The sequence below is a fragment of the Leuciscus leuciscus genome, assembly GCF_965113295.1.
Source record: "Leuciscus leuciscus genome assembly, chromosome: 14".
Classification (NCBI taxonomy): Eukaryota; Metazoa; Chordata; class Actinopteri; order Cypriniformes; family Leuciscidae; genus Leuciscus; species Leuciscus leuciscus.
Genome location: NC_138738.1, coordinates 30,843,893 through 30,866,627, shown reverse-complemented (window position 1 = coordinate 30,866,627; position 22,735 = coordinate 30,843,893). Strand labels below are relative to the sequence as shown.

The following is a 22,735-nucleotide window of genomic DNA, read 5'->3' as shown; positions in this document are numbered from 1 at the left end:
AGAAATCTATATAAAAAAAAAACTGGGGTGTATAATAGAAAGTTGATGCGCTTACTTTTCAGAATGATATTTTGGAATGTAGAAAACTACTTGTATGCAATTATTATTTCATAAGGAAAATACCAAATACCATATACATAAGAAGAACTGGAGTCTTTACAAACCAAATTACTTTATACATAAACCTTTTGGAAAAAGCTAAAAAGCGCTTGTCAAGTGCCCTCACTTTTGTGAGGTTTAACCCTGCAGTTTACCCCACTTGAAAGGGTGTGCTTGCCTCTGAAGGTTTGGACTGGATTTTACTCAATGACCAGAAATCAATTCTTTCTTTTCTTTCTTTTATTTGAAAGTTGTCATGGTCAAAAGCAGTCCAAACCTTCAGAGGCAAGCACACCCTTTCAAGTGGGGTAAACTGCAGGGTTAAACCTCACAAAAGTGAGGGCACTTGACAGCGCTAGAAATGTAATGTTTCAAAAGCACTGAAATGTATGTCACTTAATTGTCTGTCAACTAATGTTGTTAATAATGTGACTAATTCCTCTTATGGCACTGAATACATTTTTTTTTTTATGATGCCTACTTTTTAGAACAGCCTACACGTCGGGATATTGAATATAAAATTCAATAAAATTGAATATACCTTAAAATCCTGCCTACAAAGGCAGCTAACAAGGTTTTCAGAACAGTACCGTTACATAGATATGATGTTTCAATAAAGACCACCTGTCCTTCAAATAGCAATCTCTGTTACTTTCCACCTCTTTTCTTTTTCTTTCGATCAGTCTTATGGTCCTTACTTTGGAAGTTGGCGGAAGTCTCCAGAATAATCCTCGTATTTGTAGTTCACCACATGCCAATCGGAGTTGTAGGTCTTGATGCACTAGAAAAAACATAAAAGAGAAAAAAAATAAAAACATGTCTGTGTCATCTGGCATATGGAAAGCAAATAAACACATACCAGCACGCACGTACACACACACGACCCTAAATCCCAAAAAAGCGAATACTTTTCCCGTAATCTAATAAGTATCATGTTTTCCATAGCAATCTGTGGCAACAGCTTTTTAGAAAATAATTTCCTCACTGGGCGGCACTGCCTGTATCCCTGTACTAATCACTGGTAAAGCTGTCACCACACCGCACCATAAACAGACACTAATATATCCTCAGGGCATTACATTACAGAAGATTCAATTCTATTTGCTTTGTTGGCAAGGCAATCATTAAGTCCTCAGCAGTTCTTAAAGGGATGAGATGAAACTAAAAGCCTTTAAAACCCAAAACGTCTTTCTCACTCTTATTTTAAATCCAATTAATGCAGAGAAAGAGGAAGTGAGTGAGAGAGTAGATGAGTTGACAAAGTAAATTTAAGACCATTCGGAACTACAGTAAGTATTCAAGTGTTGATTCTAAACTAAACGTCTCTGTACTACATCTGTAACTTTTCTCTTTCCTTTAGGGTAAAATAGAAATACAATAAAATAAAAATATAGATACATATAATAATAAAAATAGATAAACTGTAAATAAGAACAAGGTTTTTTATATTATCTGGACAAAAGGTGAATGCAGGGTTTTTGAGTATTGTTGTGCGGTTGATAGGGTGTTCTAGGCGATAATAGCATGTTTTTTTCCCCATTTTATTGCTTGCCAGGCAAATCTGAGTCATCATTTATGTTCATACTGTTGCACCAGTGGCGTAGACAGAATTACATTTTTGGGGGGTCCCATCTTAAAATGAGGGGGCCGCAATATATTACATACAATTCAATGTAAGTGGCTATGCTACCGCATAACACAAATGGGACAAGTAATGTTTAATATTACTAGAGCAATAATAATAGTGATGCTTGACTATAATTTGGTATATTTAAGCTGTTGTTTTTTTATACTAAAACAAAACGCATTGAGACAACTAAACCACCAGCACTGATGACTTATTTCATTACAAAACAAAACTGATTTTAAAAAAAGAAAGTTATTGGGCAGATCTGTGGATCAGATTTAGTTCCAACTCTTACAAAACAAAATGACAAATGTTTACTCAATGTTTCAATTAAACATATTTTATGTCTTCAAGAACATGTTTGCAAGTTTACCGCAGCAATCCTACAGAATGAATGTTGTTTGGAGTGTACAGAGGACATGTGCGCTTGACTAATGGTCGAGGCAGATGTTTTGATTTGTGAAAAGCTGGAAAACTGCCTGGCTCTGGCCCAGCTGCCCTTGATGATGTCACTGAGCTCTTTAGTGGGAGGAAGTATCGTTTTACGCTCTTTGCTGTCGACGCCCAGTGCCTGTGATATCCACACAAACCTAGCCTTGACCCAGACCTCACACACACGTACGGTTTTTCTAACACATGCATATAGAAGAATTATTGAAGATGCACCATAAATTGCCTTGAGGAACCTCTCGGAATCTGTTTTGTCCTGTTTCACCATTTTATTCAATGACAATTCCTATTCTATTAACCTTATTTCGCAATAAAGAATACAGTATACGCAATACAGTAAGCTATTTTCTGTGAATGTGTGAGATTTTCAATTCAAATGGGTAAATAACTTAAAGAATAATGAAGTGCAGTAAACTGTAAAATATTTGCGCTACAACCCAGTGTTTATAATTACAATACATTCAAATAATATGATAAGAAATACTAGTTTGCAATATCAAGCAACAAATGGCCGCACCAGCTCTTAAATTATAAGGTGGATAAATCTCTCTGGCTTTAGTTGTATCTAAAGCCTTAGTCCTTTCAATATGATTATTAATAGCCTAAGGTAAAGATTTTGTGCATTGCATATGAGGGCTTATGGCAGTGGTTCCCAATTCAGGTCCCGGGCCGGATCAAATCATCACCTTGTTAAAAGAATGCTCCATGAACTGAGCTCCATTCCGATTGACAGGGTCTCTACATAGTGTTAACTGCTCCCTAGGACCAGATTTGGGAACCACTGGCTCAAAGCAAGACACCACAGGTGAATATGTAAAAAAAACTTTTTTTTAATTAAAAGTTTTTCATTTTGTTGACATATAAGAGTCAAAGCTTTTACAGAGGTTTTTTTTTATACATACAAAGTTCTGTCATGAAACTCTAGATGGAGCAGGCTGATAGGTCCTTAACTCAATCTGCTTGCAATCACATCATTCTCTATCAGCACAGCTGATTGATTCCTGCTGTATCAGTAGGCGATAACCTCACTGCTCAACCTTCAAATACTGGTCAGCCTTTTCTGTAGCAGTTTCAGGGTGCTTTCAGAAACCCTCCACCTGTATAGAGCTGCTACGGGTAATTCATGTATGCTATATTGTGCATCAGCAGTCTTACTTGCTCACAGCAGCGTGCTGTGAATGTATTTGCAGTGGTAAATCCTGTACTTGCTCTGCAGCAGCGTAGCAGATCTATTCTGTCAAGACTAAACACCAGTCAAGACTGGTCATATCCATTACCATGCCAAACACTCTGATATGTGTCATGGCAGAACTCTATTTATCACTCAGCCAGAAGAAAAAATAAATGTTCACCATGTTTTTAGGAATGTAGTATAAAATCAGTCAAATTATATATGAGTAACCCCCTCTGTAAAAAAACATGAGAATATGGAAGGGAATAAAACGGTAAAGTTTGGTCTATGTAAGTGCTAAGTGGAGATTTCTAGCTTGCGTGCATGAGAAAAAACTAAAATTGAGAAAATTGCCTTTAAAGATATATTTTGTAAATGAAACAGTAATAAAGTATATTTTAGATGTTTTCTTTCCACTAGTCTGAAACAACACATTATGGATCGCCAAATAGGCCAAAATCTCAAAATTGACCGGTGCATGAATAAACTGTTTTTGCCTGTAGTGTCTTGCCTTAAACTGCTATTCAGGTAACCAGACACTAAATGCACTTAAATAGTGCAATTAAGTCATGATTATTCTTAGAAGATAAAACATGTCTCCTTTAATGTAAATTATGCTGAGCATTAGCCTTAGATTCCACTTTATTTTCAAAGCTCAGCGCTATTTTCCTAACACAACTGACTTTGAACTATTCCCGCCTGTAGAAAGCAAGATGTTTTGTGAGCATTTTTTATCTTGACAGTAGTATTTATCAAACGATGATCAACTGCAAGAGAAGAGAACCGTAACCGGGCATATATCCAGACACGTGGTCAAGTGCATGTTTAAGAGATGATTCAGGTTCATTGGGTGATGAAGTCTCAGTAAAGTGTACCAGATTGTGGTATTCTAATGCATCCTCTCAGAACTCACCTTTGAACAGTGGAATGTAAGTAGCAGCATACAAATAGCATTTAACTAAGTTTTGGGAGGGTTTGCAACATGATTTGTATAATTCCTTAATTGCGCTAAAACAATACAGTCAATGTGCAAATAAACAACGCTTTCAGAATGCAATTGATTAATTCATCCTCTTATTTTGATCTGATGTATGAGTTTATGTTGAGCTCTTACCTCCTGGACTAGCAGGCTGCTGGCTCTCTTTTCTGCCCCATCTGGAACTGAAGAGTACAGTGTTCTGCCCTGACGCTTCAAAATGGAGATCTATGCGGAAACATGTGCAAACGTTTTCAGATATTAAATAAAGACAAGCACATGGACACACATAAAGAAAGATCTGTCAATGTAAATCTGGCTATTTCTTGCAGCAATACAATTAATCATGTTGGACTACAAACAAAAGAGAGGTTTTAATCTTAACAATGGACTTAGAGGATTTTGGCACACTGAAAAAAGTTAAATGACCTTCATTTATTTTAAAAAAATCATTGTTTCCATGTTTATACCTATTTTGTTCAGTTTGTCTAAAAGCAAATAATCCTCTGCCACAGAAAAAATGAAAACAAAAAAAGTGTTTAAATAGGATTTTCGCTTAACACCAGGAATATTGATGTGCGCAACACATACTGGCTAGCTTTATGGACTGCAGAAATTATAGGGCTGGTCCGAATACCCTTTTTTGAGCTTCGAAGCTTCGGTAGTAATGAACATCGAATATTCGAAGCTTCGGAGAGAGGGGGCTGAACATATTCTTCTCTCTAATAAAGGCAGTATTCTCTATGTGTCTGTCTGTCCGTTTGCATTTTGATTATTTCGAGAACCGTTCATCCAATCGACTTCACAAGGGAGTGCAGTCGCATTTGGTGCAATATAGATAGACACACGAGACGCGACACGTTCAGAATTAATAAACTTTTAATAAACTACAGAACAACGCGAGCGGGAAGCGGCGCACCTCACATGGGCAGGGCTTATATGCTCCGAGAACGGACACTGCACTAGTGATATTAAACACATCTTCCCCATGAACAACACAAAATAAATACACTCGCACGTAACACACACACACAGGTCTGTTAACTTAAGCAATACTTTTAATAAGGTAGTCTAATATTTTTCTGACTAACAAATTACTGACACAGTTAAGGGTAGATTTTAATAAAGCAAAACAAAATTTAAATAAGGCAAAACGAAATTTAAATAAAGAAAAAACGAAATTTAAATAAAGAAAAACGAAATTTAAATAAAGAAAAAAATGAAATTTTAATAAAGAAAAACGAAATTAAGTTAAATTAAAAACGAGATTAATTTAGATTGATAATAACGGGTAAAAAGATTAATACATTTTGTTTCTATTATTTTATTTTCCACAATGTCAAAGCAACGCAGCTTGCCCAAAATACAAGCTCAGGCACTTCTGTTCACACACACTCCGCTGTTCTGCGCTCTAGCCAGAGAATACTCCCGTTGCAGGAACACTTTAGAAGGCAAAGAAGAAGAAAATATATTTATTAAGTATAATGAGGTTGGGTTCCTTCAACTGTCCATCCTATTAAAAATGGCTAGGCTATATAAGATAATTGTAAAAAAAGAGTATTGTATTTCGTCAGATTTTATAGTGTTGAATATATTCAAGCGCAAATGAGAACCGTTTCGAGGGGGATGCCAGGTGTGCAAAAAAATTAAACATTGATGAACAAAATGTGAAAATTCTACTTTCTGTAACGTGGTGTTTCAGTAAAATAAGTGCGACTAAAAGACGCTTATAACAAACATAACAAAAGCAAACCCACGTACAGAGAAACAGGCAAAAACAGAGTAAATCCAATCTCAGCACAAGGCAGGCAAAACAGAGCTGAAAACTTCACACTCATAACATCCACAAAAGACAACACCAGACACTGAACATGAAACACTGGGGTATGAACACACAAGATAACGACAGACTAACTAGGAAGAGGTCGGGGTAATCAATCACTATGGCAACATACAAGGGTAAAGAAAAGCAGGAAATAAAAAAAACAGGACGTGAACACTGGAAATGATAGGAAGAGAAAATACACTTCAAAATAAAAGTTCAAATAGCAAAAACAAGAAACACAAAACCAGGGAACATATACAACTTTTTTTACTATAGCTATTTTTTTTTTTATACAGAAATTAAGTTGTAAAAAGCCTATCAATTATTATATTGACTTACATTAAGTAACACTTTAGCTTCTGTCTAAAGAGTATTAATAGTAGTATTAAATCAAAATTTTATATTTGAACCAAACCATAAATATAATTTGAGAAAAAACATTAAATTTGGCAGTAAATTTTTTACAATTTTTTTAAGTTGGTCAAAAATATAATTTTTGTGTGGACATGGACTGAATTAAAATAACTAGCATATACACAGTTCGAATTCCGGTCATGTCTCTGGCTTTATCATTATACAGAGGCTCAGATGTGTCTTTCTAGGACACGTCGTCTCAGTCTGCGTTCATACTCCAGCAAACATGTGATTGCCTTTGTGTTCATAGAGCCTGAGGCCGGATGTGAAACCAACATTGAAGATGAAGCTAAATTGCCCATAGCTGTACAGCCATAGGTTTTACATGAAGCGCTGCATTCATTATAACCAGTTCTACGCTTGTGGTGCCTCTAATATGAACTGAAAAAACATAAATAATCAAACTATGCTTTCAATGTATCATAATATTAGTTACTATTATTAACCATATTCATAAACACTGCATTGTATGGCAGCGTGAGTGTGTGTGTGTTACGCGTAGTTGTTTCAGGCAGTGGAGCCACAGGCTTCATCTAAGGCCAAAAATGTACAGACGGGAACTATTAAACTCTGATGTATGCGGTATAATTTGGAAGGACAGGGCTCCAGACTAACTTTTCCACTGGTTGCACTGGTGCTACCAACTTTCTCAGTTGGTCGCACCAGCATATGATTTGGTCGCACCTTTTTTTTCTTTTTTTTTTGCTACATGCTAGCCTGGTAATACCAAACTCTGCTACTTCGCTTTGCTTCGTAGACAGAGTCTGGAATGGCATAATAGAGAAGTGTTTTCTCTCGCGCGGTGGGGCGCTTGTCTGAAGTTTAAAATCATTGGTTACCCGTAAGCCAATCACATAACGTTTGGTTATGGCGTGTGTTATGCGCATGCTCAGCCGCATCTAACTTCCACTGTAAACACATGTATGATGCGAAAACAAAACCATCGAGCGAAATACCGGAGTGAACATGGCTGTGAACGACTTTTGCAGATTATGTGAAGTAAATCTACGCATCCACGGTACAATCAGCGTCTATACGTCACGGCTCTCAGCCCGCCCTCTGTTCGTTGATTGGCCCGGCTGTTTTCAGGCCGGAGGAAAACGGAAAGCTATGACGCTGTCTCAGACTGAGTACAGAAGCGAAATGAAATTGAGCGGAAGTACGAAGTCTGACGTAGTCAGGCTAGCTACATGCCATGGGATTAATCAATGCTGAAGAATAGTGGTCTTAATCTACCCTAGTTTTGCACTGATGTAAAAAGACTGACAGTGACACAAGACCTCATGTTAGTGTTAGTTAGACAATTTTTTTTATCTTTTAACTCTAAAAAAAATAAAAACTATTAAAAAAACATGTAGCCTATGTTCTTTAATGTTTGATTATAATTTTACTGTCTTCACAAAGGGATTGGAATTGATAAGATTTTATCAATATCAATGCCACTGACGATTCTGCTTATCGATCTGATTCTTTAAAGATTCTCTTATCGATTCTTGATAGCACTGTGTGGAAAAATGTAGTCATATGCTTTTCAAAAAACAAGTGGTTTTATTTATTTTAAAGCTTAACTGTATTTTTTATGTAATTTATGTATATAACCTTATTGTAAAGTGTTACTGATTAGTTATACACCGATTCAGACGTCTCCTGAGTTCACTGTTGGAAAGATCAGTTGTTTTAACCATTCATTAAAATGAATCGGTTCAAAGGAGTCATTAGTTCGCGAATTGGACATGTCATGCGCGTTGTGTGATTATCCCAGCAGTTAGGACATGGACATCCAAGATTTCTGTCAACACAGAAAACATTTCATCACTGGATAGTTTTTTTCGTTTAATTAAAGTGTTGTTTTATGTCAGCTGAATGTCCGGAACGCTTTTCAGAGAAGATAAGGAAACTTATTTAGCACAATTCACACCCAGCGGTAATTCTGAAAAAAAATAAAATCTCCGAATGCTCCACATGAAACTTTGGTCTTCCGACCTTTTACCACCATGTCGATTTATTTTGATTAATATGTGCGAGGGAGAGAGAGCAAGACAGCGCTTAGTTTGGAGACGGTGAAGTCTTGTTTACACTTTCGCCTGGCTCCGAAGAGAGAGAGTGCGCGCGCGCGCACGTCCGGCTCTCTCTCTACTCGTTCTTTCAGTTATAAACATGTCCTGTCACAAGTGCAGCAGTTCATCTACATTACTCACCGATCAAATAAGACTTTGGCGGGGCAAAAATTCACTTTGGCGGGCGCTAAAACAAGTTCAATGAAGGAAAATTCATGCGTGAATTTAACTGAGTAGTACATGACCATGCACTCGCACAAATGCGACCACATACAATTTTAACTCGCACATTCTCAAAAAATGGTCGCAGTCTGGAACCCTGAAAGAGCAACATGTTAATGTATAAAATATAATGTAAAACATTTTGTAATTAATAAATACTAACGATTTTTACTTAGGGGTGGTGGTAATGGTGACCAAAAGAAAAATGGTTTAATAAAAATGCAGAAAAAGTTTGTGCGCGTGTTAGGTTTATGCCTAATATACTGTATGTCATATACAAATAAATTGAATGCCAGTCATAACATAGTTTTGTGAAGCCAAAGCAGAAGCATCCTATTAGATTTTGGATTTGAGATTAGGTTTATAATTTATAATTAGATTTATGGTCTAATTTCGTAACACTAATCTTAAAATTGAATTATAATTGTTTGGTTTCAGCTAGCTGCATGGGCAGTTGTTTGCAGAACACCGTTTTTTCTGTTCCCCACAAGCCAAATACCATAACAATGATCTCTTGCATACACACCCATTTCTAAAGGAAAACAAGTAGATGTTTCCATTCAGAGAAGCAGCTTTAAAAATCCCCTGAGACAATGCTACTGTAATGCTATTTGAGGGTTGAATTATGATTGTGATGGAAAAGTAGGCCCTCGTGAACACAGAAAGAACAGAGATGTATGACTAATGAGAAAACAAACTCAAGACACACCACTGAGAGAGCGCGAAATCTAACATCTGCACAGGTTACTCATCACTCAGCTCTCAGAATGCTGAAAAATAACATTTCAGAGGAAATCACAGCATTTCAGATAAGAAGAGAACAAAAAATAATGACAGAAATGAAACTTTACATGAGTCTCTAGCAGGGAAAAATGGAAAGAAGAACAATTAAGTGTTGGATACTGATGGGAGAGCAGATGCTCTGAGAGCTGGATGTGTACAGATAAACAGACGTTCTTACCTGAAAGTCATCAATAGGAAACTGCAGCATGTCTCTGAGGACATCACTGAGGATCTGAGTTTTCCTCTGGACAAGTACGCTCTCATAGTCCAACGGCTCGATCACTTTTGGTTTTACCTGGAGACAAACACACAGACACGCGCAGAAGGTCAACAGGAGCAAATTAGATGGAACAAATAAAATGTTCAGGACTTCAAATCAACATAATGAAATCAGGACTTTAAATAAACCATGGATGACTATATCAATGACACAGGTTTATGGAAGGGTCATAATATTTGCGTTCGCTATAGTGACTGCAGATCCTCACACCGGTCTGGTGTGTTACCAGAAACATTCTGCTGAATTCAGTCAGGACATTAACGGAGTCATGTACAATTTTCGAACATTTTCTCCGGATGTACACTTTCAAAGAGGGTTTACAGTACAAGTGTTTTCTTCGAGGAGGCAATGGAGGTAATGTCTCCAAAACAATTATGAGAAAATAACCAACATCCATCTATTTATGCTCTTAACCACTTCTCCTTAGGATAGAAGGAAAATGATCAACAGTACAAAAATACACAAAGAATAATAATAAGAGATCAAATAGTGTGTAAATCACTCATTTGTGTAAAATGACACTGTCACATAAAATTGAACCTGGAATTCATTAATGTAAATGAATCTCAAAAGATCAAGTTAAATTTGATGTATCACTATATAATCCCTTTAAGGCATTCTGTTTGTCATGTAAACTCTGGTGCATTATCCTCTAGCGTATAATCCTTTAATGCGATACGATACTTAATAAATGTGGTACAAAATTTCAAAATACCATATATGTATGATGTGACAACATCAACAGGAACCAAAGGCAAACACAAATGTCTTTGTGCACATATACTCTGTTCTGTGTGTTAGTGAGTAAGAGAGAGTTGTGAATGAGTATTGTGTTGAACTGTACCAGGCAGTTCACACACTGCTTCCCATAATCCACGCTATGATCCGCGCCAACAGTCTACATCACCCAATAAAGACGGGCGAACAGGTCTCTGTTACAATGTCCATTGTGACATCATCGCTTCAGCACGGGACGGCAGGACTCTGATTCAGGCACTAACTGGCTAAGATATAAAGATGGAAACCTCTGGGGAGAAATATTTCCTGTCCAACACACACACACGCACACACACACACACACACACACACACACACACACACACACACACACACAGTAAAACCACAAGATAAAAAATAAAATAAAATATGTTCCTTTCAAGTATTAACATTGTCTTCTGTAATTAAATTGTTATTTACATTTAGTATTTTTTGTATATATACATTAGTATTAAACATCTGAGATATTTTTTTCTCGGATGAATTAGATGAAAAATTCTGCTGCAAACATTGGTCTCTTGATAAATCAGAGCATAATTTGTGACATTGTTGACAACATACCGGTCCGGTAGTTGTTGTTTTTTTTATTCTTTTTTTTAAACTCTGCAGTATTATTTTTCTGAGAAGGAAAAATCGGAGATTCCATCATTTAATCTCATGAACAGGAAATTTTCCATGTCATTGTAGAGTTTGGCTGAAAAGAATGTTCTCATTTTTGACTGATGGTTTTCCCCTGTTTTTACTGTAATGAATGTCACTTGATTGTCTACTGGTACCTTTTTTAATGTTCATTGCATTGTCTGCACATGAATATATTGAGACAGATATTAACATCGCAATATTAAAAGTGTTTATTGTAAATCAAAGGCATATTGTGTTATGTGCTCACTTTATTGTTTAAACACACATAGTTGTGGCAGACAGCTGTGTGCATGTGGCATGAAAGTAAGTGTGTGTGTGTGTGTGTGTGTGTGTGTGTGTGTGTGTGTGTGTGTGTGTGTGTGTGTGTGTGTGTGTGTGTGTGTGTGTGTGTGTGTGTGTGTGTGTGTGTGTGTGTGTGTGTGTGTGTGTGTGTGTGGAGGATTTCTTGGCCGTAATCCATTTATCACGTGCGTTGATGGGGACTCCCTGCTGAGGAATGCGCTGGAACTACACTATTACGTTGCTTCCATAAATTCATATAAAGCGCATTACAGAAGCCCGTTAAACATCACATCACATACACATCACAAACAATCTATCAGGTCTGTTCTACCAATCAGTCAACTCATAATCTCTAGTCAGGTGAACATTAGACATTTGTTTGATGCGTATTTACTGTACCCAAGAAGACAAAAAATCTGAATGTGCTCTGTGAATTGTCATGTTTTCATCATTCAGAATGGAGTGTTTTAGTCTGACACTTTCTATGGCTTTAAAAAAGAATCAATATTCTGGCAACACAAACAGCCAATGTGCCAGTCTGAATGCCATACTCAATTCCCACAGGTCACTCAGCACAGCCAACACAAACACCTACTAATAAATACAATATGATACTAATTAGGAACTTGCCAAGGCTAGGCACGGACATTTAAACACTCGCACACTCTTTTACACACACACACACACAGCATTTGGAATAAGCTGATGCTTCTTTGTGAAGAACATCCTGACAAACTTCTGGCACACTCATTTGCACACACACATGTTTATGTGTGCAGGACTGCAGAAATGTGTTGTGTCAAATGTCAAGCTGGAACTGCAAAGGAAGAGGAGGGGAAAGGGAATCTCATTAAACTGTCTCCCTTCGGGCCGAAGGAGGATCTTAAGGTAGAAGCAGACGGCCCTCGCTGTTTAACTGGGCTGTAAATCCTTGTACTATTGCTCTGATTTGCCACAGACACATGAGCACACACTATTGTATATAGACACAGACAAACACACACAACTTCATTCTGCAAATCAATAAATCAGCAAAAGTTTTTGAAGCGAAACTTTGCGAGCTGATCTGAGCAACACTACAGGCCAGTAAAGAGGGAGTGCCGTACACCAACACAGGTGCAACAACTCAAAAATCAAACCATAAGAAAACAACAGTGTGCATTAAGAAAATGAAGCTTTTTATACATTATTTTAATCAACTTAATAATTAAGTACATTTTCCTACCCAAATTCCCATCATCATATTGGAAAAAATTATTATAATATATTTATTATATTTATAAAATTACAAAATTTAGCATTTAAGCATTTAAACATGATGGTATCATTTATTTCTCCTAACGCAGGTTTAAATAAAATACATTGTATTACAGTATTTGTTTTTTCTTTTTTTTCTTTAGAATAATGGGAATTAATAACCAACTCTAAAATAAATTGTCAAGAATACAGTATTTAGTCAGAATACAGTCTGTTTTACAGTAATACGAATTTGGAGGGAAAATGTACATGTGCTTAATTAGAAATAATGGAAATAAATGAATAATGAAGATCTTAAATCATCTAACTTAACTTTCCTTATTTAAAATATAATTCCTTGCTTTGTTTTTGTTTTCTTGTGATTTGGGAATGAAATGTGACCTGGAATTCTGCTAAATTCACTCTGTTCTAGTACAGTGTATTGTACAGTTGCATAGCCACTATGTTACGGTATGTCCTACGAAGTCTGACCAACTAACAGTTAGTCAAGGGGCAATCAGTTTTACTTTTTGGATTCAGATTAGACCAATCTACTTTTTTCTGTAACTGTAATAAAAAGTTATGATCAGTACTAAAGGAAAATAACTTCTAAAACTAGACTAACCGACCACAGAAGTACTAGACTTAGATGTTCCTTGTGCTTTAAATGGTCACATAAGAGACTTACCCCTACGGGCGCCGCTGTTTCCCCCTCTACCTCCATCTCCCCCAGACTCCTGCCCTGCTGAGGTGTTTCACACACTGCATCTTTACGGGCGGCTCGTCCAGCCCTGCCCTGCATGATCCACAACACGCTCCCTCCAGAAAAACTGAGCTCAAATTAACTTCACTCGTAGAATAAAAAAAAAAAACAGGCTCTGTCTCGCACAGGATTGAGAGGCAAACTAACACTAGAGCTCTGCAACAGCCTGAGGGTATTCTCCGTTCTCTGCTTCTCTCTCCCAGGCTGAGTCTCTCTTTATGTTCTTCCACTCTTCTCTGTTTCTGAACTTTACCATGTGGAGTTCTCAAGAGTGTTTTCTTCTATCAGTTCAGGCCCTCCCTCCCTCTCTCTCTCTCATTCTCTCACTCTCTCTTTTCCCTGTGGGAAGCAAAGACCACTCCTTCACACAGCTGTTCTGGTATGGGGGAGTGTGTGTGTGTGTATGTCCATGTCCACTATTGTGTTGTCATGATCATCTGTCCTCCCTCTGCACTGAAACAGAGGTCTTAATTGTCTGTTTCACCTGTCAGCGAGCAACACCCAAAGCCCATGAGTGAACTTGGAATAGAACAAATGAAGAGACAAAAAGTCTCAAATAAAAGAGACAAAAATATCCCATTATATCTATTACAGTTTTCACCATATACAGAGCAAGGAAACTTACTATTAACTATTTAACAGGTTTTTACCGTATAGCATCTTTTACAATTACAATGACATTTTCCTTAAAGAGAAAACTGTAAGATTTAAATGTGTGTATTTACTAAAAGTAGTAAGTAGTACTCTACAGAGTACACTAGCATACTGCATATAACCCCAAAACTAACAGAAACTGACTAAAAGCCACAAAAACAACACAAGATCTATTTATTTTGTTATCTTGATCTCTGTGAAAACACAAAATATCACCCTGCATCCATCTGTTTCTTTAATTCCATATATAGAACTTCATAAGAAAAAATGGTCTCATATTATAAACAACTCATTCCCTTCAAAGTATATTCACACAGCAGGATAAAACACACAATTACAGATCCGCTTATCTGCACCAGTCCAGCACTCAGAAAAGGTCAGACGACAGTCCGACATGGAGTACGATTAACATTCATTCATATTCAGAAACTCGGCAAGAGCACATATGTACAAAAACACAATACCCTGAATTCGGAACTGTAACTACTCAGCAACACACACATATACTTTCTGTAATCACCTCTCAGGGGTAGGGCAGGATATCAGGCAATAGTACACAGAAATGTGGTAAGCGATACACCAATCGCGATGAGGATCACAAGGGTAAGCATCATAGCATAACAAAAACAGGAACTTAGGATCTCAGTCTTTTCGTGAACTCAAGTAAACTAAACTCCAACCAAGGAAACGATTCTTCAAAAATCCATAAACAAAGGCGTAGGAAAGGAATTATAGTACTTCAAATACAGACAACATAGTTGTCTGGAGCTAAAACCTGATTATGGTAATAGCTGTTACATTTATGGCACATGGCCTGTGTCCGAAATTGCCCCCTATTAGCCTTAAATAGGGCATTATTTGAAGGGATAGCCATTGCTACTGGTGTCTGAAACCATAGTGGACATTATTTAGTGCACTCATTGAATCCCACAATTCACCACAATAACCAGCTTACAACCGTTGTACACTCAACGGCTAGAGAATACCCATAATAGGGGGCGATTTCGAACACAGCCATGCTCTAAGCAATCACAACAGACTGGGCCAGCCAAAACAGAGCATTTCAGGCAGAGAGTGAAAAGAGGTGCTGCAGCAATGTACAATATGATAAAAAATCATGTCTTTTTAAACTTTAAATCATGTAAATGTATTCTAGCAAACCCTAAAAATAATGTGACTATGTCATTGTGTTTCTACGCATTAATCAATAACATCTTGTCTGTACAACTGCAATCAAACACATGAAACAAATCAAAAACCTACACACATACGTACGCACTACATTCCCCACACCCTTGAGTTACGGCATTAGCTTGGGAGAGTTGCATAATCCCACTTTGATGCAATAATTGGGAAGATTCCCAAAGGGGGTCAGGGCAGGAAGCCAGGGCGGGGACCACTGACTCAAAAAAAACCAAAAAACATCCAGAAACCCTGATCATACTGTATACACCCATCCACAGTGGGAGATTCACAGCTGGGCCTGGACTTTAGCCAGCTGGTGCTGTGTAACAGCTGACAGTGATGAGAGCATTTTATGGATTTATACGCACCTTTCAGTGAAAGCATAAGCCGTGGAGAGCAGCATATTATCTAGAGATGAGCTGAGCACGTCCGATTGAAAGCATGTGTGATATATGATCCCAGTAGAGAGGCTCACAGAACTATCATAGATCATGGAAAAGTCGATTGTGTTTCCACAGTATGAGGAAAGTTTAACCTGTGATCAAGCCTCGGTTACATGCAGTCCTATTAGTGAGCAGATGGGTCACTCAGAGTCAATGTGTGCAAATGTGGTGCTGTTCTGTTCACATTCTGTTTGTCAGTCTGTAAAACTGCCATGTTGTCGCTGTATTATGATAAGATTATGTGGCACTTGGGGTCATGTTCTTGCTGAGGAGCACATGCTTCAGATAAGTTGTTTCAGCTTCATAGCCCACATTTCCTTCTCATCTGTGTTGCAGAGCCACACTTACTGCTAGTTACAGTCTATATGCGCCAGACAGCAAGAAATACATCACTGGCCACTGCTGCATCCATTTAGGAATGACTCCAATGCTTACATTTACAATACACAGAAGTGGCAGTAAAGACTTTTAAATTCAAACAGAACATTTCTATTTCCACTACATGTTGTTTTTTTCAACTTTCTATTCATCAAATAATCCTAAAAAAATGATCACAAATTCCACAAAAATATTAAGCAGCAACTGTTTTCAACATTGATAATAATAAATGTTTCTTTTACCAAATCAGCATATTAAAATTATTTCTGAAGGATCACACTGAAGACTGGAATAATGGCTAAAAAAATTAATAAAAAATAAAAGATCAGCTTTGGCATCACAGGAATAAATTACATTTTAATATATGTTATATAAATAAAATAAAACAGCTATTTTAAATTGTGATAATATTTCACAATATTACAGTTTTTCAAACTGTAAAAAATCTAATAAATATGATGGTAAGCATGATAAAGTTTTCAAAACTTGTTTACGTTATTGTATCTTTATGTATGTATGGAGTTTAGATTAATGTGAAAAAAGCAGTTTAACATTGTAATGTGTAGATGAGCACGCACAAATCAGTATGAATTCCAAAAGTCTTTTTAATAAACCAGGAGAATACGCAGGAGAAAATCAACAAGGAAACTACACTTTAACATAAACGAGACTGAACTGAGAGGAACTAATGCAATGGCTTAAAGACACAGAGTAAGGTAATTAATTGGAACAGAAACAGGTGCGTGATGAATTAGAAACCATGGAAATGAATAACGACCAGGAACACAGACAAAATAGGAACAGGGAAAACTATACCTAAACACAGTGAAACTAAACAGACTGAGATCGTAACAGTAGCTCCCCCAATGTCCTTGCACCAATAAGAGCCCAACTGAGGAGGGAGGGAGGGAGGGAGGGAGGGAGGGGGGCTTTGGAGGAGGACGAGGGGCTGGCACCAGGTAGGATGCAGGAGGAAATGACGGCAAGAGAAACCAGGTGACGGTGGGAGGAGCCAGGGAGGAGACGAGAGCAGGAACAGCCAGGTGGGGACCCAGAGCACAGCCAGGACGAAGTCCAAAGGCGGAGTCGAGGGAGGGAGGAGCCATGATGGATACTTGGCAGGTGGACGGCAGACTGAGACGGAGCCGATGGATGTAAAGATCCAGGCGAAGATGAAGAGCCGATGAGAATAAGCAACACTGATGGATCTGGAGGCCCAGGCGGAACTGCAGCGATGAGCGTCCGAGGTGGAGCCAGGATGCCAGAGGACTGAGCCGGAGCCGGTGGGACTGAGGACCAAGCTGGAGCTGAAGGGAAGGCGGAGCCCAAAAGAGCCAAAAGGGTGGAGGGACAAAGTGTAGCCAAAAGGCCCAGAAGTCCACGGTGCAGGCAGAGCGACAACTGACCAAATTGGAGCCAGAGGGATGAGGGAGCCCGGTAGAGCCATAAGGACGACCATCCCAGGTGGAGCCGAAGGAGGGAGGAGCCAAGGTGAAGCTGACTGGTCGACGGGCCGAGGTGGAGTGATGGGATCCCCTTGCCAAGGCAGAGCTGGAGACCGGAAGACCCAAGGCAGATCCACGCAGCAGAGTGGAGTAAACAAAGGGGGAGCCGAGGGACTGAGGGGAACCAGTGGAGGCAGGGCCGAAGGACTGGCTGTCCTGGGTAGAGGAGGTGGGAGAGGGAGGCTGGGTGTTATCATCGGAGACACAACGAAGATGCAGGAGACTTGGAGCTGGACGGGACCAGAGTAGATAGGAGACTCAGGGAAATATCCTCTATATATAGAGAGAGAGAGAGTCTTGTGGAGGTATTTGTACCCATTCAGGTTTTTTTTTTTTTACCTTTTATGTTGCAGCCTTATGTTAAACTGCTTTAAAATTATGTGGGAAAAAAGTAATCTGCACTCCATACACCATAATGACAAAGCAAAAAAAAAAAAAGTGACGTTATAAATTTTTTTTAAAAAATCAAATAAAACAGAATGAAGTCCGGACATACTTTATAACCACTACACGACTTTCAGAGTGATACATAATTCATTAAGCCACAGGCACACTTCCACACACACACACACCCACACACACTTGAAGAAACCTTCTGCTCAGCAAACTGCTACTTCAGAGAGTGCTGAATAATACTGTTAAAGGGAAAGCCCGTAACTCTCCCTTACACAATTCATGAGGAACATGAAACATGAAATCTCTGATATAACCAGTTATATAAAGTCTACAGCACAAATTAAGACTATTAAAATTACAAAAAGCACACACAACACACACACACACATTACCGATGATGCAGCTGCTGGTGGTGTGATTGCCAGCGATTCTCTGCGGCTGAGTGTGTCTTCTTCCTCCGCTGGCTCTGCTGCCTCCAGCTCCGGTTTACACACATATCCACAGTTCCTGTGCAACACACGCCGCAGTCCCTCAAACAGGATCACACTTGCAGTGCAACCCATCGCACCCGTTCCCAGAAACATACACACACTTCTGTGAGCAGATCAGATGTGGCTGATTCTGCTAAAAGACACAAGTCCGTCTTCTAAAGTCTTGCTAAAAGACACAGGTCCGAAGCCCAGCCAGAACTAACCCAGCTCTCAGATATCCAGCCCCAACACAAACCTCTCTGTCCTGAGACACATCACTCCATCATCCGCTTTGAACCAGGATAAGAGCAGAAGGGATGGGAGCAAGCCTCCTCCTCAAGGATGACAGCAGACTGACTTCATCCATTCAAATGAGGGAGATTCTAAGTTGCCAGCTTCCTAAAAGTGTGTTTTAGCTAAAACCGCCCTGGGGCATGTTACGATGACACGTTCCTCAGGAGGAAAGTGCTCCATTGAATCTAGGACACGAGGGAGAGGAATGCTGAGGATTGACGGAAGAGAATGAGGGAGTGAGTGATGAGCTTCTTCGGGAATCAGTGCTGGGCGTCGACTTCTCGTCTCTGCCTGGAGATGCTGATCTATTTCTCTCTCTCTTTCTCTCTGTATCTCACTCTCTGTGCTTCCTCTACAGCCCCCCCCCCCCCCCCCCCCCCCATTCTCCTTTTAACATTGCTCTCTGTGATTTCTGACCCACATCTCACAGCACAGCTTCATTCATGCGCTAACGCTAACACACACGCAAACATGAGCGCATGTTACAGAGATGTTTTTTGGTGATGTTTTTGAACATAAGAGCATTTAATGTAGGGTATTCAAGGAAATAATTGTTACAACTACTTAGCACTAGAATTTGAGAAATATTTTAAGATAGATATCAATATCAATTATTTTAATGTTTGAATGTGCTTTTGCACACACTAATAAAGTAAATAATCACAAAATAAAAATATGCTTTAAATATAACAATTACAAAAATAAGTAATTTTATTTTAAAAAATAACAATTTTAACATTTTAAAATTGTAACACTTTTTTCCATTGAACACACTGTGCTGTAATGTAGAGCTGCAAAAAATAATCGATAGTAATCGATTAGGAAAATTATCAAGATCAAAAACAGAAATATCAGTAAAAAAAAACAAAAAAAAACTGATTATTAGTCTATCGAACACACATAAAGGTTGTAACTAAAGATTTCAATAGCTGAAAGTGCAGAAAAGCCCCTCTATGTGTTAATATTTAATTGGGCGCTGACACAGTCACCTACTTTTTAGAGTAAATGACTCAGACATATCAGGGATGACATGCTGAAGAAAGACCTGAAGAATGGGGGTGACGTGTGTGACCACATATGAGCATATCTGACATCATAGCCAGTACATAATGTGTGTCAAGTGTATCCATAACTGTAAGCAAAAAGTAACAGCAACATGGCTTTAAATATTAAGAAATTCTTGCATGTTGTGTAAATGTTTAGTGCTCGTCTGTGTTAAGACTGACTTAACCCTGCTTCGGATCAGTAGACATCAGTTTGGCATTACATTTAGAGCAGATTTATCAAAGCCTACAGCTCACGCTTCAGTGCTGATGCAGTGACATGATCACTGATTGGTGCTGGTCAAGGGCCTCCACCAATCAGATGTCTATTTTATTTTTATTTTTTGCTTTTGTGTAACAATTTGGCATGTACTCCAACGCTACATCTAGAATTCAACCTTTAGTCACAGAAACGCCCCTTGATGTTATCATATGTACTCCTTCCCAGTTGTAAGTTGGTTTGAGTTATGTATTTGGACAATTCAGCATTAGGGGGGCAAAAATGTAACCGAGTGTCATCTTCAAACTGATGCTAGAGATTTTCTCAGACTATAAGAATTGTTTTGTCACGTAACATTAAGTGTTTCATGTGGAATCATGAACATTAACTGATTTAATTGAAGTAAAATAGATTATTTCACAGGTTAGGTAGAATGCCTTAAGCTAAGAACTACACATTTTTACAAGATTCCAAGGCCATTTTAATTGGATTTATGAAGTCAATAAAATAAAATAAAATAAAATAAAATAAAATAAAATAAAATAAAATAAAATAAAATAAAATAAAATAAAATAAAATAAAATAAAATAAAATAAAATAAAATAAAATAAAATAAAATAAACTTTTTGGGGCCGTTGTAACTTTGCCCCACTCATTATAAGCCTATACACTCTCCAAGTCCTTCTGTATGAAACATCAAACACAATCTACTAATTTGAGAACATAAAGATGGATCTCTGACTTCTTGCAATGTGGGGTTAACATTCTTTACAAGGGCCTCTTTTGACCAAAGAGAATGATAAGCCTAATGAACAGAAAGAAAGGGATATTTTCAGTACAGACACTTCACTGCAGTGACTGCACAGCTTCAAACGCTCTATCCTGCTCACACACACACACACACACACACACACACACACACACACACACACACACACACACACACACACACATTCATGACAGCATATCAGACAAAGAGAAGATCAAAAGCATGCACACTTTGATAACTTTTTGTCTTTCATTCTCTCACACATGAAAACTCCTCAAGAGGAGATTCATTAAATATTCATTAAGTGTTTAATTAAAATAAAACCAATACCCTACACATCCTTTTCTTTAAGAATTAAGTTGGTTAAAATAAAATGCTGTATCACAATTTTGTTGGCCAGCAAATGCATGTGAAAAGAAATTATGTAGTACTGTATGTATGTAGTGGTCCTTGCTAAAGTAACACATCATTTTACTTTGCTCATACTTAGGCCAGAAACGTATGTGTGCAAATGCAGACGTGAGCGCTTTGTCATTGGTTGTACTTGCATTCAGTTATTAGCTTCTAGCGATGCAAGATCGACTTTTCACTCATTGCATTTCAAAATGTGTCGGCACGTATTTCATAATCAAAAGCAAGTATCACTGGCCAAGCGCTTGTGTGCAGACTTGTGTTAAGTGTATGTCTGGCCTAAAATGGAGAGTCCACCCAAAAATGAAAATTCTCTCATCACTTACTAACCCTCATGCCATCCCAGATGTACAATAAAAAAAAATTGTTCAGTGAATGGATGCCCAAATGATGCTAGCCTATAAAAAGCACACACAGCCATCATGACAGTAATCCATACAACTCCAGTGGATGAATCAGTGTCTTCTGAAGCAAACAATATGTGTGTGTAAAATAAAATACTAATATTTTAAGGTTGTTTAATTATAAACCAGCCAACTGTTGCACTCGCGTTCATGAGAGGGTCGAGTTCACGTTGTGAAGCATGACGTAAGGATGGTGTGAAGTGTGACACAAGAAGTGATGCGAAAAGTCATTTGCATCTGGGATGGCATGAGAGTGAATAAATGATGAGAGAATTTTGAATGTTGTGTGTCCTATCCTTTTAAAGTTAGATTTGAATAGACCCCTAATCTTAAGTATTAAACATAGCTAATGTTTATGCTACATATATTCAGAAAGTGGACAAAGAAGACTTATTAATTAAAGGATATTATAGAGACATACGTAGGTGGCCTTGTCTGATTGGGCCAGTATGCACCCACCCAGAGCACCCTAGCAACCATCTAGCAATGGCCTGACAACCGACCACAACACCCTATCATTGTTGCAACAAGTTGTGCATGGAAAAATAATCTAGTTTAACATTCATAAGCATGATATAATTACCAAACACACAAACTATAATTTAAAAACTGGCAAAAATAAGTCTCATGAGATATGACAGAAACAAAATAAAAGCAAGTTTGCTAGCTTTAGTTTTAAACACATTTTTATGTGATGTTTTCAAACTCCATTCATTAAAGTGTGAGCTGTTCTGCTTTCATGTGAGTCCAGTCAGCTCGTATGAAAGTCTCTTTCTAACATTTGTTACTTGGAGCCTGAAGTTTATTTGCTTCATTTTTGCTCCTTGAGGGCACGTTTTGTGCATATTGTTTTGGTCTGCGTCTGGATTTCATTTCTGAGCTGGACCTGGCCATAGGGTTACTGACGTCAGAGGCCTGATGGTCTAGGTGATTCATTGCAAAACTATGATGTAATGTGT

General features: G+C 38.1%; 1 protein-coding gene across 5 annotated transcripts in view; it reads right to left on the bottom strand.

Annotated features, from left to right (window-relative positions):
- Nucleotides 1-22,735, bottom strand: part of dock9b (dedicator of cytokinesis 9b) — an 87,137-nt gene that overhangs the window by 44,058 nt on the left and 20,344 nt on the right. Inside the window, exons 2-5 of one of the 5 annotated variants that reach the window (XM_082136674.1) lie at nt 13,530-13,637; nt 9,803-9,919; nt 4,462-4,551; nt 798-880 (exon numbers count right to left, since the gene is read on the bottom strand). In XM_082136674.1, the coding sequence (XP_081992800.1) occupies nt 798-880; nt 4,462-4,551; nt 9,803-9,919; nt 13,530-13,637 (398 nt within the window). Of the gene's footprint in view, nt 1-797; nt 881-4,461; nt 4,552-9,802; nt 9,920-13,529; nt 13,898-18,557; nt 19,123-22,735 lie in introns of those variants that run through there. The other 4 variants (XM_082136671.1, XM_082136670.1, XM_082136673.1 and 1 more) reach the window with 4 other exon arrangements.